General features: G+C 43.6%; 1 protein-coding gene across 1 annotated transcript in view; it reads right to left on the reverse strand.

The window, feature by feature from the left end:
• The window catches only part of LRP11 (LDL receptor related protein 11), a 63,586-nt gene that overhangs the window by 10,056 nt on the left and 34,572 nt on the right, over positions 1–18,958 (reverse strand). The window contains exons 5-6 of the mRNA XM_049654669.1: positions 12,774–12,899; positions 11,183–11,389 (exon numbers count right to left, since the gene is read on the reverse strand). Coding sequence (XP_049510626.1) covers positions 11,183–11,389; positions 12,774–12,899 — 333 coding nt within the window. The remainder of the gene's footprint in view (positions 1–11,182; positions 11,390–12,773; positions 12,900–18,958) is intronic.

Here is an 18,958-nt window from a genome sequence, read left to right on the forward strand (position 1 = left end):
GATAATATAATCCTCAGTGACAGTAAATAGAACGGATGAGCTGACATGAGGAATTCTACTGAGAAGCAAAAGCTTAAAGCTTCTTTACTCCTATGTCATCAACAGATCTGTTCGCAACACCTGCAGCTGAAATAAGGCTACTTAAAGGTAGCATTTATAAAACTCTTCGGAATCTGTACTAAGTGATATGCCTGGATTTACTAAGGATCACAAAAATCAACAGGATGATGGAAAATTATAAAGTTATTGCAGGTACCTACTAGGGCCAGAAAGCCAGGACTTGAAGAGATGGTTGCAGTCACGTGCTTGTGCTGTTAAAGAGAAGGGACTGCAAATGCGTGTGTTTCATTAAGGCATCCTTCAAGTTCCTTTTCACTCAGCCCTGCAAGCCATCAGTAGCTGAATCACACAGGCCATGTCCACGACACTCTGAAATATCCTCGACTACGGTGCCTCTTCTCTGTCCTCAACTGCCACAGCCTTAGGTCTCTGTCACCTTTCACTCAAGCACTCTGCGTGCAGACATTGCTACTGGAACACGTCTGCAAAGGCCCCTCATCCCCACTCGCTCAGCATATCAGTGCAAGGAGGTTAACCCACATTTGCTTCTCACGGCCAAGGCCAAGGCAGGCTCCCTACCTTCTGCCGTGCTTTGTCACGTTACTCTAAAAGGCACCATACACGCCACCTGCAGATAGCCAGTAACTTGGGCTGTCCTCCATAAACCGCGGGCCCGAAGAGAATGAGAGATGCGAGTAAGGCAGGAGCAATCTCTTGTGGGCCAGAGAATCAGAGTTACCTTGCAGGCTGATTGCTATCACTGTCCACTGGACTGTAGTGCTGGAAGCCCCCTCCCAACCAGAACGGCGAGGAGAGGGAACGGAAGAAGAGCAGGCAGTGGGAGACCGTAAGAGAGTGACCCCGAGGAGGCACCGGGCAGAGCCAGCCAGGGAACGGCTCTTACTGTGGCGGGGCCGCCAGGTGTTGGGACTGCTTGGCTCACGGACAAAGGGATTGCTGCCTGGAGCTGGAGACCTTTCCCAGCAGGATGGGGACAGGGATACTGCATTGAAGCCATGGGGCTGCTGGGGCCCTGGGGCCATCGAGAGCCCGGGCTGTCCTCCACTCGGCAAGCTGATTCCAACACCTTTGGATTTTGTGGATCAATCCAAAATTCAAAATGATTTTTGGGGCCAAGTTAGGGTCAATTTTTTATTTTGCCAAATAAAGACAGTAAAAGAAATGGCCATTTAAGAAGGCCATTGCCAGGGGCGCCTGGGTGGCTCAGTCGGTTGAGCGTCCGACTTTGGCTCAGGTCATGATCTCACAGCTCGTGGGTTCGAGCCCCGCGTCGGGCTCTGTGCTGACAGCTCGGAGCCTGGAGCCTGCTTCGGATTCTGTGTCTCCCTCTCTCTCGGCCCCTAACCTACTTACATTCTGTCTCTGTCTCTCTCAAAAATAAACATTAAAAAAAAAAAAAAAAAAAAAAAAGGCCATTGCCTTCACCTCATTATAAAGTAAGGAAATGTGTAACCCACAAAACATGAAGAGTTTAATACATAAAAAGGATAGCTCTTTGAATTGAATGAATGTAGTCTTGTAAAAAAAACTTCCTGCATTGTCCTTATTTTTCTCATTTTGCCATGAATGGATGAAAGCTTTATTATGGATGGATATTGATCCTTCTTCGACTGGCTTTAGAGACCAAATTTTCTTACTCTCCTTTTTTTCAACAAAATTTTCTTATGTTTATTTTTGAGAGAGAGAGAGAGAGAGAGAGAGACAGCACATGCATGAGTGGGGGAGTGTCAGAAAGAGAGGGAGATAGAGAATCAGAAGCAGGCTCTGTGCTGTCAGCACAAAGTTCCACACGGGGCTCAAACCCACAAACCACGAGATCATGACCTGAGCCGAAGTTGGACACTCAACCGACTGAGCCAACCAGGTGCCCTGTTCCTCTCCTTGATTCCACCCGTCCAGATGCTTCAGCAGGGCTTTCAAGGTTCTCCATATTGCCCTCTATTCCCGGCAAACTCCCTTCACTTTGGGTAGCTGGGATCTCCTGCTTCAATAATTGTCACTCTCAAACCCATTTTCTCAGGCTATTAATTAGAGCCCTTGTTTTCCATGTATTCAAACTCTTCCTGCCCATTCTTCACAGCGTAGCAGAATGTCCATGCCTATCACAGGTGGGGGCCACCTGTCCACCAGGCACAATGAACATCGAACCTGGGGCTTGCAAAAATGTTTCAGTTTAATTTCTCTTAAAATCACAAGAAAACAGGGGTGCCTGGGTGGCTCAGTTGGTTAAGTGTCCAATTTTGGCTCAGGTCATGATCTCATGGTTCATGAATTCAAGCCCCGCGTTGGGCTCTGTGCTGATAGTTTGGAGCCTGGAGCCTGCTTTCGATTCTGTGTTTCCCTCTCTCTCTCTCTACCCCTCCCCTGCTCGTACTCTTTCTCTCTCTCTCTCAAAATTAAATAAACATTAAAAAAAATCACAAGAGAACAATGGATATAATAATAATAACAATAATAATAATAATGCATATATAATAGTGAATGTAGCCTGTGTTATATTAATCTCTACACCAACACAGTCATAAAGTTCAATATTTCGGGTTTTTTTTAATAGGTCCATGAAAGTCTTAACGCAGATCTACAAGTAGCCAATCCTGACTACTCCAGTACTCACAGATATCTTCCCTTTTTTTAAAGCTTATTTATTTATTTTGAGAGAGAGAGAGAGAGTGAGAGTGTGCACAGGAGGGGCAGAGAGAGAGGGAGAGAGACTCCCAATCAGGCCCTGCACTGACGTGGGGCTCAATCTCTTGAACCGTGAGATCACGACCTGAGCCGAAATACAGAGCTCATTGCTCAACCGACTGAACCACCCAGGTGCCCCCAGATTCTCGTCCTTCTGAGCTTCTAATGCCCTAACATAAAATACCATACAAGCAGGTCTTAAGGGAACTGTAGCTGCTTCCTGTCTCTGTTAAGCTAAGAGAAAAGATCCTTGAACACTGTGAGGCTTGCTGCCGAAGCCATCATCCCCTTGGGGCTGGGGTTAGACCGCTGAGTTAAATTCTGGCTTTATCACTTCCTAGCTGTGTGACCCAGTCTGAGTTCTTCACTTCTCTGTGACTCAGTGTCTTCATCCATAAAATGCTGCTAATGATTTCTGCATATCACCAGGTTGCTATTAAGACCAAAGAAGCAGGGGCACCTGGGTAGCTCAGTCGGTTGAGCGTCGGCTCTTGATTTCGGCTCAGGTCCTGATCTCACAGTTTGTGAGTTCAAGCCCTGTGTTGAGCTCTGGGCTGGCAGTGCAGAACCTGCTTGGGATTCTCTCTCCCTGCCTCTCTCTCTCTCTCTCTCTCTGCCCCTACTGTGCTTTCTTTCTCTCTCAAAATAAATAAATAAACTAGGGGGAAAAAAAAAGACCAAAGAAGTCCACAGTGACAGGCACTCAGTAAGTACTATTTCCAATAATAAATCTGGAAGTGGGAAGATCACATGGCTGGGAATTCATGTCCTACTTTTTAAAAATAATGAGCCAGGAATAAAAACACTGAAATTTACCAACGTCCAATTCTTTTCAGAGGATTAACTCGTTTGTCTTCTATCCAATGTAAAAATACGAAATAACCACATTCACAATCCCCTCCCCCACCCCATCTTTCCACCAAAGATGAGAGATTCTTCACCTTAATTCTGAAGAGAAACTCAGTACTGGGACCACCACTGTGCTATTTCTATTTTTTATTAGAATTAACTATCTTGTAAGCTTGCAGGTCTCTTACCTGAGTTTCCTAGTGAGTGCTCCAGCGAAAATTCATCTAGCACTAACAGTTACTGAGAGACATAAATTATATTTACGTACGATATCTCACGCACTACGTATAGCAACACTGTGAGAAGATATGATTATCCTCTTTCAAGCAAGGAAACACAGTTCGGAGAAGTTAATTACCTGGACACTAGTACCAGGTGGTGCTGGGATTAGAACCCAGGACCGACCCACAGCAGGAGCTTGTCTTTCTTTTTTAAAAAATATTTTCTTTAATGTTTATTTATTTTTGAGAGAGAGACAGAGACAGCATGAGAGGGGAGGGCAGAGAGAGAGGAAGACACAGAATCCGAAACAGGCTCCAGGCTCTGGGCTGTCAGCACAGAGCCCAACGTGGGGCTCAAACTCACAGACCGCGAGATCATGACCTGAGCTGAAGTCAGATGCTCAACCGACCGAGACACCCGGGCACCCAGAGCAGGAGCTTTTCTACTGAACCAAACTGCTCTCAAAGTCACAGATCCAAGAACTTAAGAGTTTATACTGTATCCATTTACTCATATCCAGGCAAATCAAAAATAACTAGGCAAAATCACAAATTGAAATATTTCCTTAGGAAGTCTGAGATAAAGCTCTCTATTAAGGATGCAGCAGAGAAATAGGTTAATTGTACTTAGAAAGGGGATCTTGCCTTGGAGATGGGTTCATTTGAAAGTAAATATATTCATTCTGGATCTTCAGTTGTCAAATGTGAAGAGTATTTTCTTAAATGCCCTCACTCCTGGGGAGAGGAAGCCAGTGCTGTGGGAGGTGGGCGAGCTCAGGCATTAGGGAGAGGACAGTACACACAGGAGACTTAAGAAGCCACAGTTGCCACAGACTCTAGAATTTCCAGGGGACGTGCCCTGCCCGAGTTGGTATTTGAAATGTGAATTTCTGTTTTCTACATTTCAGGGAGGAATTCACTGTCATTTCCAGACTGCCTGATTCACTTTTCCTGGACACCAACATATGGAACACCATAGAGAAATGCTTCATTCCACACGTGCTATCATAGGCTCTCCCCAGAGTGGCAAGTCAGAACAAACGAGACAAAGATTGAATTTGCTTCTGCAAATAACTCATTTTGGTAATGATCCTTTTAGAAAAGTTAATGTCTTAGGAAATTATTTTTTCCCTCTTCTGAATGACCTATTGTGTTAACGTGTACCATGCATAGCCATGCACTCACAGAAGGAGTTGGAAGCTGGACAGAAGTTGCTTTAAATTTATTTTCAGTCACCACTGCACATGCAAGCATGTTCTGGAAGGAAGGTGGAAATACTAGCTAGAAAAGTGATTACAATACGGGCCTGCCTCCCAGAATGTACTATGGCTTCCTGTGACCACCTGCCAACTAACACAGACAACAGAATCGTTCTTTCTCACTCTTCACTGGTAGACCACACCGCATGTCAACAGAGTAGGTAAGAAGGAGCTCTCTTCAGGAAATGTTCTGGATTATACTAGGACAAGATCCATTCATCTGAGGAAACAGTTGATTCCTGCCATCATGTGGGAGCATAATGTTATTCATCAGGCTTCAACAAATTCAAACTACCTTCCCAGACATGTTATTTCATAAGTTCAGAATGGCTTCCCAATAAGAAGAGACAGTCCAGCAGAACACAAAAATGAAATAGCCATGAAAAATACAGGGCACATGAAAAAACTCTTTTGAGTATCCTTTATAAGGATAGCCTCTCTGGATAAAACACCTCCCATAACGATGCGAAGGTCGCAGGTGCTCACTCTGGCTACCTCCGGAGAGAAGTGAAACAGTGAGGCTTTGCATGTTTAGCAGGGAAATCGGAGACAGTGCCGGCAGAACCCCATGTGTCCATACAGAGACCAGGCATTCTCCCAAGTCCATGCTTCAGTTTGGCTCCTTAAAGAACTTGGTTGACCTGCCGGGCTGGACATGAATTCTCAACTTCCAAAAAAATGGATTCAAGGGGTGCCTGGGTGGCTTGGTTAAGCGGCCTACTCTTGATTTCAGCTCAGGTCCTGAGCTCACAATTCGTGAATTCGAGCCCCCACTTCAGGCTCCTCGCTCACGAGCCTGCTTTGGACCCTCTGTCTCCCTCTCTCCGCCCCTCCCTCACTTGTGGGTGCACGCATGAGCGTGCACTCTCTCTCTCTCAAAAATAAATAAACGTTAAAAAAAATATTTTTTAATAATAAAAAAAAAAGGATTCACTGTGAATGTGGATACACCACTTTTCGAGCACTCTGCAGTGCTGGACATCTGATTTCTTTCCTCCGGCCAGCTCCGATAGAAAGAGGACAGCCTTGTTAATAAATGACTTGGGCCGCACAGGGAACAGGCCCTACAGATGCAGCCACATCTCACAACAGTTCAGCCATTGAGTCACTGCGTGCTGAACAAACACAGGCACCACCGCGGCTCTGAGCGGGCGAGCGGACATTCACTGTGTGACTGGATATTTTGCACAAGTCCTTAATTTTATCCTTAGTAACACGCTTGGGATGAATTCCCAAGTGTGGGATAACTGAATCAGGGCACATACAGATTCAATGCTTCAGAAACTGCCCTCTAGAAGATTGTGCTGGGTTCAGTCCCACCAAGAGCGCCTGAGTCTTGTTTCTCTGTGCTCCATACTATTGGCTCCATATTATTGGCAACGTAATAATAGCTTTTCACCTTGCCAATGTGACAGGTGAAAAACCGCATCTCATTACTTTCTGTACTATATTATCAGTGTTAATGATAGTATCTCTTTAACATATCTTCAGTGAGTTAAGTTTTTTATCCTTACGAGATGCCTGTAGGGGAAGGAAGTGGCAGAAAATTCAACTTGTCCTTATTATATTAGCTGGTGATCCTTGTAAAATCCAGGCACAGGTCACAAATAGGAATGCATTTTTATTTATTTATTTTATTAGTTTTTTAAATGTTTGTTTATTTTGAGAGAGAGCAGAGGAGGGGCAGAGAGAGGGAGGGAGAGAATCTCAAGCAGGCTCCATGCTGTCAGCACAGAGTCTGACCCGGGGTTCAAACTCACAAACCATGAGATCATGACCTGGGCCGAAATCAAGAGATGGAGGCCCAAATGACTGAGCCACCCAGGCGCTCTGGTGATGCATTTAAAAAAAAAATTTTTTTTAACATTTTTATTTATTTTTAAGACAGAGAGAGAGACAGAGACAGAGACAGAGAGAGGCAGAGAGATAGAGTGCAAGCGGGAGAGGGGCAGAGAGAGAGGGAGACACAGAATCAGAAGCAGGCTCCAGGCTTTTATTTCTTTTTCCATCCATTTCCCCAACCACCTCCCTTCTAGCACCTATCAGCGTGTTCTCTGTATTTAGGAGTCCTTTTGTTTGTTTCCTTTTTTGTTTGTTTGCTTTGTTTCTTAAAAATGTTTTTGTTTTTGGGGCACCTGCCGTGGCTCAGTCTGTTGAGCGTCCAACTTCGACTCAGGTCATGACCTCACAGTTCATGAGTTCGAGCCGCACGTCGGGCTCTGTGCTGACAGCTCTGAACCCGGAATCTGTTTCAGATGCTGTGTCTCCCTCTCTCTCTGCCCCTCCCCCACTCACACTCTGTCTCTGTCTCTCTCTCAAAAATAAATAAACATTAAAAAAATTTTTTTTAAAGTTTTTGTTTTGGGGGTTCCTGGGTGGTTAAGCGTCCAACTTTGGCTCACGGTCTTTCTATTTGTGAGTTCAAGCCCCACATGGAGCTTGCTGCTATCAGTGAAGTGCCTGCTTTGGATCCTGCCATCCCCCTCTCTCTGCCCCTCCCCCCCTCAAAGAAATAAACACTGAGAAAGAAGTTTTGGTCTTTGATGGGCATGTAATAACACACATAAATACTCCTGAGAAAAAGAAAAGTTTCATAAACATAATGTGTTCCTAATTTGTTAAAAGTGAATAAATGTCCAAAAAACTATTAGAACTGATAAATGAATTTAGCAGAGTTGCAGGATACAAAATTAATATACAAAAATCTGTTGCATTTATAAATACTAATAATGAAGTAGTAGAAAGAGAAATTAAGGGAAAAAATCCCATTTACAATTGCACCAAAAAGAATAAAATACTTAGGAATAAACTTAATCAGGGAGGTAAAAGACTTAAACTCCAATAACTATAAAACACTGAAGAAAGAAACTGAAACTGACACAAACAAATGGAAAGATACACCACGCTCATGGCCTGGAAGAACAAATATTGTTAAAATGTCTATACTACCCAAAGCAATCTACAGATTTAATGCAATCCTCTCAAAATACCAATAACATTTTCCACAAAACTATAACAACTAATCCTAAAATTTATATAAAATCAAAGAAGATCCCAAATAACCAAAGCAAACGTGAGAAAGAAGAACAAAGCTGGAGGTATCATAATCCCAGATTTCAAGATATACTACAACGCTGCAGTAATCCAAACAGTATGGTATGAGCACAAAAATAGACACATCGATCAATGGAACAGGATCCAAAAATAAACCTACAACTATACGGTCAAAGGAAGCAAGAATATACAATGGGGAAAAGGCAGTCTTTTCAATTAATGGTGTTGGGAAAACTGGACAGCCACATGCAAAAGAATGAAACTGGACCACTTTCTTACATCATACACAAAAATAAACTCAAAATGGATTAAGGACCTAAATGTGAGACCCGAAACCATAAAACTCCTAGAAGAAAACATAGGCAGTAATATCTTTAACGCTAGCTATAGAAACATTTTACTAGATGTGTTTCCTTAGGCAAGAGGAAAAACAAACAAACAAATAAAAGTATTGGGACTACACCAAAGTAAAAAGCTTTTCATGGCAAATGAAGCCATCAACAAAATGATAAGGCAACTTACTGAATGGGAGAAGGTATTTGTGAATGATATATCAAGTAATGGGTTAAAATCCAAAATATATAAAGAACTTAATAAGCCTAACACCCTCCCCCAAAAGCCCACAAAGAATCTGATTAAAAATGGGCAGAATAGACATATTCCCATAGAAGACATACAAGTGAACCACAGACCCATGGAAAGATGTTCAACATAGCTAATCATCAGGAAAATGTAAATCAAAATCACAATGTCAGAATGGCTAAAAACAAAAAAGATAAGTAATAGCAAGTGTTGATGAGGACACGTTAAAAAAGGAATCTTCATATTCCGTTGGTGGGAACATGAACTGGTAAAGTCACTGTGGAAAACAATATGGAAGTTCCTCAAAAAATTAAAAATAGATTACCATATGATCTAGTAATTCCATTACTGGGTATTTACCCAAAGAAAACAAAACACTAATTTGAAAAGATACATGTGTCCCTGTTTACTGCGGCATTATTTACAATAGCCAAGATATGGAAGGAACACAAGTGCCCCTCCATAGATGAATGGATAAAGACGTGTGTGTGTGTATGTGTGTGTGTGTGTGTGTGTGTGTAATGGAATATTACTCAGCCATAAAAGGACAAAATCTTGCCATTTGCAACAACATGGATGAACCCAGAGAGTATAATGCTAAGTGAAATAAGTCAGCGAAAGACAAATACCATACAATTTCATTCATATGTGGAAATTAAGAAACAAAACAAGTGAACAAAGAAAAAAAGAAACAAAAACAAAAACAGACTTAAATACAGAGAACAAACTGGTGGTTGAGGGAGGGGAACTGGCTGGGGGATGGGTGAAGTTGGTGAAGGGGATTAAGAGTAAACTTATCATGATGAGCAGGGAGCAATGCATAGAATTGCTAAATCATTATATCGTATGCCTGAAACTATAACACTGTATATTAATTATGCTAAGATAAAAAGTGAATAAATGTGTGCATGTATGTGTATAAATGAAAGTGACCAGAAAAAATGCAACAGAATATTAATGGTGAGTTTTGCTACATGGGCTGATTTACCCATTAGGTGGCAGTACTAACAAAGGTATAGACCCAGCTTAGGCATTTGAAAGCACCTAGTCTAAACTGTCCAAAAGAAAACCCTTCATGGAATATTTCTGTGGACATATCTGTACAGATACACTTAAAATCTAAACAGTAGATGGGGTGCCTGGGTGGCTCAGTCAGTTAAGCATCTGACTTCGGCTCAGGTCATGATGTCATAGTTCATGGGTTTGAGCCCCGCGTGGGGCTCTGCTGAGAGCTCAGAACCTGGAGCCAGCTTCAGATTCTGTGTCTCCCTTTCTCTGCCCCTCCGCGACTCGTGCTCTTACCCGCGCGTGCACGCTCACATTCTCTCTCTCCCTCAAAAATAAACATTAAAAAAAAGAATATATGAAAAAAACTAAACATTAGATAAACAAGACTAGAAAAAAATATACCAAAATACCAAAAGTTGTTTTCAGTAAAGAGTGGTATTTTAAATTATTTTCCTTTTTTATTATTTGCATCTTCTGCACAGAACAAAAGAATTTCATAAAGAAGTTATTAAAGTAGCGACAGATTATTTCTGTACAAGGTATGCAGAGTTTGAGTACTGAAAAGACATTTACAAAGGCGTACAGAAATGTGATATTCTATATTTCTGTCTCTTGTCACAAACAATACAAATGTCCAAAAACAAATTTAAGATGACAGAATGTTAATGTTTCAGCAGTGTGAACGTAGACAAGATTCTTATTAGCCTTATTAGTGAAAACAAAAAAGTTACAGATTTCGTTAATTGGGAGCATAGGACTGAAGTGCTCACACAAGCAACCATTTCTTTTTTTTTTTAATTTTTTTTATGTTTATTTATTTTTGAGACAGAGAGAGACAGAGCATGAGCAGGGAAGGGGCAGAGAGAGAGAGAGACAGAGAGGGAGAGGGAGACACAGAATGTGAACAGTCTCCAGGCTCTGAGCTGTCAGACGCAGCTCGACGCAGGGCTCGAACTCACGAACTGTGAGATCATGACCTGAGCCGAAGTCAGACGCTTAACCGACTGAGCCACCCAGGCGCCCCACAAGCAACCATTTCAATATGACATAGATTCTCTTTACTTACGTTCACTAGCTTAGTGCGAATAGGGTTATGCTGCTTCATCTCAAAATAACCTAAAATTTCACACGTAGGGCATTTGTTTTCTTAACACAGGTGTTGAAATTTCCTAATTCGAACGTACTTACTAATAAATGTACAGGTAGCCCTGGAGTATATATGAATGTATGAATGTATTTAGTAGGTGTTCCTTAGTATAAATAATCCGTGCAAATGTCAGACGGGGTGGGTTTTTTTTTTTTTTTTTCCTTTTTGGCCACAGTTTTCATTTTAACTCTCTTCTCTTTTATTTCCGTAACACTCTTCAAATACGACCTTCATTTTGAGCCCAGCGTCACTGGAGAAAATGAGGCCGTTTGCGGAGAAGCTGTTGAGGTCCTTACCTGGCATCACAGGATCAGTCTGACTCTCTGGTCCCCAAAAAGTGGAATGATTCCTCTTCTCTGTGTTTGATACCACCAGTGGCTGGTTTGGGACAGTCACTTTGTGGGACTTTTCCAAGAAGGAGCCTCCTGCTACATCTTTGATTGGTCCTGTGATTCTAGGCTGGGCGGTTGCTGTGTGGGTCACCGTCTTCCGGTCAAGGCTCACTGAAGGATACAGGAGCTACCGTTAGCTGCTGGGTTTCTTTTCTGAACTGTAATTAAAAGCACTAAATTTGCAGTAGATTCAAAGCCATGGATACTTGCGAATAATAACCATCTAAGCCATGTTAGAGCCCCATAAAAATTACTCTCTTTTTTTCAAATGGGTAAACTGTTTTCTCTTCTTCCAATAACTGGCTTTCTAAATGTCACAAATAAATTGACAAAAACAAAGCTTAAGGGGCGCCTGGGTGGCTCCGGTGGTTAAGCGTCCGATTTGGGCTCAGGCCATGATATCATGGTTTGTGCGTTTGAGCCCTGTGTCGGGCTCTGCTCTGACAGCTCAGAGCCTGGAGCCTGCTTCAGATTCTGTGTCTCCCTCTCTCTCATTGCCCCTTCCCCCACTCATGCCCTGTCTCTCTCTCTCAAAAATAAATAAACATTAAAAAAATTAAAACAACAATAACAACAACAAAGCTTAAGCCTAAGGTTTTGAGATTTACATCCTTCTTCAAAACCAGCAGTTTTTCTTCTTTCTTTCAGTGCCCTTTTGTGTATGTAGGTGACATTATAAGACTGGTTTACAGTCCTGACTTAGCTACACCCTAGTACATCACAATTTTTTCTAGGGGCGCCTGGGTGGCTCAGTCAGTTAAGCGTCTGTCTGACTTCAGCTTGGGTCACAATCTCACGGTTTGTGAGTTCGAGCTGCACCTTGGACTCTGTGCTGACAGCTCAGAGCCTGGAGCCTGCTTCAGATTCTGTGTCTCCCTCTCTCTCTGCCCCTCCTAGCCTGTGCTCTGTGTGTGTCTCTCTCAAAAATAGATATTGAAAAAAATTTTTTTTCTAAAAAATTTATCAAAACAAAATCTTAACTCACTTTAGTTTTTTTTTTTTTTTTAACGTTTATTTATTTTTGAGACAGAGAGACAGAGCATGAATGGGGGAGGGTCAGAGAGAGGGAGACACAGAATCTGAAACAGGCTCCAGGCTCTGAGCTGTCAGCACAGAGCCCGACGCGGGGCTCAAACTCACGGACCGCGAGATCATGACCTGAGCCCAAGTCAGCCGCTTAACAACTGAGCCACCCGGGCGCCCCTCACTTTAGTTTTTTTAAAAGCATATTCCTCACAGCATTTTTAGGATGGGGAAGAGTCTTTTAGAAAACAAAGCAAATTTTGAAGAAGGTAAGCAATATAAAACATTTGACATTTGCAACTCAGATTGAGACTTATAGTTAATGGTCATTTAATTTAAGGCATAGCTTATTCACATGAAGTTATACCTAAAACTGGGCAGAAAAAGAACAATACTGAATTTGCATTTTATTGTGAAAATAAAGACATCCCGTCTCCCCGCCTTGCCCGAAAAGGCCAAGCAGCTGACTCACAATTATGACAGAAAGCCTCATCGGACCCATCAGGACACTGCTCCACTCCATCGCAAGCCAGCATGATGTCAATGCAGCAGCCGTCATCACAAGAGAAGTGGTAGCGTGAGCAAACGTTCGAGCATCCTGTTTGCGAACAAGTCTCAAGTCACAGGAGTGCCATATCGTCAACGCTTCGCTGTGTCACGATTAAGTAAGACTAAATGTACATGGAACATTTTGGGGGAGAGAGATGCACATAATGGGGCAGACACCGACAGTCTGAGCTGGAGCAACAGGTTGCGAGAAAGGGGTGCCTCCTTGACCCCCTGACTTAACTCTGAGGCATCACATGGGCTCTTGGTCGCGGGGCCGTTCTCCAGGCCAGCGCTGCCTACCAGGTGGGAACAGACGAGCAGCAGCTCTGGTCTTCCCCAGCCAGCCCCGGGTTTGCTCCCTCACGTCTCACTCTGCGTTCCTTTGTTCATCCCGTCGACTCTGTGGGCCCCCTAACACTCCCCCCCACCCCGCATGGCATTTGGCTGGCTGAATGTGTTTTATTAGAGACACCATTTTATACATGCTATGTCTTTAGACATGCTATGTCTTGCATTCTTGTTTTCTTTTTTTTTTTTAATTTTTTTTAACGTTTATTTATTTTTGAGACAGAGAGAGACAGAGCATGAACGGGGGAGGGTTAGAGAGAGGGAGACACAGAATCTGAAGCAGGCTCCAGGCTCTGTGCTGTCAGCACAGAGCCCGACGCGGGGCTCGAACTCACGGACCGCGAGATCATGACCTGAGCCGAAGTCGGCCGCTCGACCGACTGAGCCACCCAGGCGCCCCGCATTCTTGTTTTCTAAGTGATCATTTTTACTGAGATTAACTTTCGACTATTGAACCCTATTTGTTGACTACCATACATCCCTACCGCCATAAAGAATAAACCCAATCTTTAGCTACTGGCTGGTATGAATTTATTTTCTTCAAATAATGAAATTGTCTCCCTTTTGGAGCTGTTAGGTTTTTTTTAATGTTTATTTATTTTTGAGATAAACATCTATAATGTTTATTTTTTTTTATTTTGCACACACACACACACACACACACACACATGCGTGTGAGCAGGGGAGGGGCAGACAGAGAGGGAGACACAGAATCTGAAGCAGGCTCCAGGCTCTGAGCTGTCAGCACAGAGCCCGACACAGGGCTCGAACTCACGAACTGTGAGACCATGACCTGAGCCAAAGTCGGATGCTTAACCTACTGAGCCACCAGGCACCCCAGGGGTTTTTTGTTTGTTTTTTGTTTTTTTTTTAAGTTTATTTATTTATTTTGAGAGACAGAGAGCAAGCATGCATACAAGTGGAGAAGGGCAGAGAGAGAATCCCAAACAGGCTCTGCACTGTTAGCATGTAGCCCAACGGGGGGATCGAACCCACAAACCGCTATATCATGACCTGAGCCAAAGACACACACTCAACCGACCAAGCCACCCAGGCGCCCCTGAAGCTGTTAGGAGTTTTTAATCTACAGTGTAAAGGAGCTACATGTATTTTCTTGAAAGGCATTCCCCTACTCCAGATTAAGCCAACTTTACTAGACTTAGCTACACAACAACTGGGTGACTTTGACACTGGTTGATGCAGAGTAAAGGTATCAGGCTAGACGTAGGTCGTGAGGAACTCCCTAATTTCCCAGGGACACAAGGAACTAGACAATTCTCTCAGGACACGGGAGAATGGTAGATTATGATAATCCACCGAGGCAAATGGTTGAGCATAGTATATGAGTCCAAGTGAAATCTTGGATACATATTCCATTGCATGCAGTTAAACAAGGGCCTGGGAAAGGAGTCTATCTGGGTACAAGGCAATTGGAAGATACCTTGATCCAGGAAGAAGAGAAGAAATGGTGGGAGAAGCTCCTGAGAAAGAAGAGGAAGCAAAGGGCCTCAGTTATGACTGAAAATTTGGGCCTGGAAAGGAGAATCTTCTTTGGTTCCAGGAAAGGAACTTGGAGGAAAAGTGAAGGAAAACTGTGTTACCCTGAATACCAAGCAGGATACAGTTACTGCTCACATTTTTTAGTTCATGACATGAAAATCCTAAATATGTCAAGGTTTTACTTACTACCTGGTAGCTTGTGGAGATAGATTGATATTTGTAACGTATCCATTTATTACTAGATCAGTGGTCTCTAATTTTTTTTGACCATACATCTGATCAATACATATAGTGTTGTATACTATGCATATAGTGTAATAAACACACATCTCCATCTAAAAATAATATGCATGTACCAGGATACTAACATATTAAACATGATATAAAATATACTAAAAATTCAAAGGAGGAGATTAAAAATTACTAAAAATATAAGTTCAGGTGTCTTCTTTTCCATCCTACAAATGTCTTTATCTGTGGGGGGGGGATCCTCTTTGGAGACCACTGATCTAGATCATATTGGAAGTGCTTGATGGCTTGGCATTTGAATAGATTATTTTTCTCAAAGCTTGAAAACATGCAACGTCTATATCCAAAGATCACCCAAATTATCACATCAGCAGGGGTACTATGCTTGCCTATGTCTCCCAGATGGTGCCACCCCTGGTTACCATTACAGCTGGGTTATTAACTGCAAGACCAATACATATTTATAATAGAAGGGAGAGAACCACCTCTCTGTCCCCATTTCTGGTTTTCAATGTCTCTGTGTGATGTTTTATTACTTTAATTCATAGTATGTTATTCCAATCTAGCCAGAGAGTGATTCCAGATAGCAGTTAATAACACAGCCATTCTTTTAAATTTTTTCTTTCTTTCTTCCTTTCTTCCTTTTTCTTTCTTTCTTTCTTTCTTTCTTTCTTTCTTTCTTTCTTTCCTTCTTTCGAGAGAGACAGAGTGTGAGTGGGGGAAGGACAGAGAGAGAGAGGGAGACAGAATCTGAAGCAGGCTCTAGGCTCTGAGCTATCAGCACAGAACCCGACGTGGGGCTCAAACTCACAGACCGAGAAATCATGACCTGAGCCGAAGTCGGATGCCCAACCAACTGAGCCACCCAGGTGGCCCTTAATTTTCTATAAAAAGTTCCATATATAAGATCTATACTCCAGTGGCCTTTCAGTAATCAAAAGCGATGCACATAACTTTCTGCCACTTCGGATACATTTTGTCATCTTGGAGAAAGGCCGGAAGTGTGCAACTGGCAATTTATCTTTGGAGCCCTGGAAAACTGGCCCAAGTCAAGAAACCAGGCAAACACTGGACTGGTGCAGTGTTAGCTCTCTGCTTGTACCCACACTTCTATCCCTCTCTCCTGCCCAGGCACCTTGGTTGTACAAAGCAAAATCCCTTTAAAACTTCTATAGGGATAAGGGGATATCCATGCCTTCTTCCTATGAGCTCTTTCTTCCAATAATCGGCACCTGACTTGGTTCTTGCCCAGGCGAGCACTCGATCCCAGGACAGCCCTCTGGGTTCAGCGGTCCTCCATAGGGAGGGAGTGGCTGGGGCCGATGCCATGTTTCCCATGGCCCTGGTGCATGCCCAGTACACCGAGGTACTAAAAACATGTTTTTAAGTTTATTTTTTAGTAACCTCTATGCCCAACGTGGGGCTCGAACCCAGAGATCAAGAGTCACACGTTTTTCTGGCTGAGCCAGACAGGCACCCCTCAAAAATGTGTTGAGTAGCTGTCTGGCTCTACTTTGCAGCTGCCATAGATCAACGGCCCTGCTGGAATCTGGGCGGGATCAGACACCTGACCCGGACGGCTCCTCTCACTTGCCATCACTGCTTCAGAGGGCAACAGCGGGCAGGAAATTGGTGTCACACCAGGCCACAGGCAGCAGCCTCCTTCCTCACGGGAGGCTGGAACCTCGGCCGGACGGGGAGTCAGCCAGTCACATTCCGAACACCGACTGTGCTCTGTGTCCCTGTGGAAGGCAAATTATCAGGGGTGCCAAGTCCTTAGGATTCTCAAGTCTTGCTTCATTTTCAATATGCATCCCGACCTATGTTGGTTGGAAGACAAGATTAGCCATATGCAGGCATTCTCTGATCTCTTTACCCTTATTCTCCCACTGACTGAGTTATCAGGGATGGCGAAGACATGCGAAGGATGGGTTTTCTGGAGCCATGGTTAGTGACTGTGAAGGCTCACCACGTGGGCGCGGGTGAGCACCTCTGTATGCCCAGTGCCTCGCACAGCTCCTGTGCACCCTGCGGTCCCGCACACACTGACAGAGTCTGCGGACTGAACGACAAGACCCTCAAATACACGGCATCTCTGTACCTCTCCCTGGAGTGAACTGTGGGGGGTTTCCCCCTGCAATACCTCTATGTCTTTTGTGCTCTCAAGTTCCATATACATATATGTATATGTATATATATATTTTTTTTAACTTGATGAGCTAATCTTAGAAATGCAGATGTTTGGGAAGGTAAGAAACATAGATAAATGAGAAGAATGAGTTTACATTGTGCAACTGAAAGTGAGAACCATCACAAGTATGTAAAGCTATATTATTAGTATTTGTGCTAACGTGTCCATGGAAAATTTTAGCCCTTTTTTTTTGCCCAATAGTGTTTTTAAATTTTTTTTAAATGTTTTTATTTATTTTTGAGACAGAGAGAGACAGAGCATGAACAGGGGAGGGGCAGAGAGAGAGAGGGAGACACAGAATCTGAAGCAGGCTCCAGGCTCTGAGCCGTCAGCACAGAGCCCGACGCGGGGCTCGAACTCACGGACCGCGAGATCGTGACCTGAGCCGAAGTGGGACGCTTAACCGACTGAGCCACCCAGGCGCCCCAATAGTGTTTTTATTAAAGCATGGGGACAGGACATGTGGGCAGAAAAAGCTAAATAGTCCTTTTATGGTTTTTTTTAGATTTTTTTTTTTTTAATGTTTATTTTTGAGAGGGGCAGAGAGAGCAGGCTCCAGTCTCTGAGCTGTCAGCACAGAGCCCGACATAGGGATCGAACTCACAAACTGTGAGATCATGACCTCAGCCAAAGTCGAACACTTAACCGACGGAGCCACCCAGGCGTCCCTAAATAGTCCTTTTAAATTGACACATGCACTTTATAAATTTTAATTTGTTTTAAATTGTCATATGTTTAGGAAAGACTCTTAATTCAACAACAACCAAAAACGGAATGGAAGAGCCCATGGAATGAAGTCAGAATATAAAATGCTGGGGCATCTGGGTGGCTCAGTCGGTTGGGCATCCGACTTTGGCTCAGGTCATGATCTCATGGTCCGTTGAGTTCGAGCCCCGCATCGGGCTCTGTGCTGTCAGTTCAGAGTCTGGAGCCTGCTTCGGATTCTGTGTCTCCCTCTCTCTCTGCCCCTCCCCCACTCATGCTCTGTCTCTCTGTCTCAGAAATAAACATTAAAAAAAGGGTTGTTTTTTTTTTAAATAAACGTATTTTAAGCTATTTAACATTATTAAGCTTTATATTAGAATTCTTAACCCTTAAAAACCTTAATTTCTGGTTAAAATTAAGAAGTAAACAGTTGTGGGGGCCCCTGGGTGGCTCAGTCGGTTAGGTGTCTGACTTCGGCTCAGGTCATGATCTCACAGTTCATAAGTTCGAGCCCTGTGGGGGGCCGGGCCCCGGTGCCAGGCTGAGACCGGGTCGAGCAACATTCCCCGTTGACTCAAGCCAACCCGGTGGTTCCCCCTCCCATTCCCCCACTCTCAAGGGCATACGAAAGCCTTGTCAAGGCTGAGAAAGTTAATTCCTGAAGCAGGTGTTGGCAGTAATGCTACCTCCCTTTTTCTACCCCGAGTCAGATAGAAACAAACATGGGAATTGTGTTTTGCTAGCAATCTTATCAACAAGGTCTTGTGACCCGTCTAGAAAATGCACAAGAAACACAGAACTAAATGTTTTGGTGGGCAGCAATTATGTGAAACCTGTTTATTCTTAGAATGACCTAACCCATAAGAGTCTGGTTATAAAAGATTGTGTACAGCAACAACAAAGCCGTCACTTGGGCCATCAGCCCAGGGGACCCTCCTGTTCCCAAACTTTCTCTTCTCTTCTCTTTTCTTGCATTCCCCTACCCTCAGGACCCTGACCTCGGTGTTTGTCGCGCCGGCCGCGACAGAGCCCCGCGTCCGGCTCTGTGCTGACAGCTCAGAGCCTGGAACCTGCTTCGGATTCTGTGTCTCCCTCTCTCTCTGCCCCCCCCCCCC

This window comes from Panthera uncia (genome assembly GCF_023721935.1).
Source record: "Panthera uncia isolate 11264 chromosome B2 unlocalized genomic scaffold, Puncia_PCG_1.0 HiC_scaffold_24, whole genome shotgun sequence".
Classification (NCBI taxonomy): Eukaryota; Metazoa; Chordata; class Mammalia; order Carnivora; family Felidae; genus Panthera; species Panthera uncia.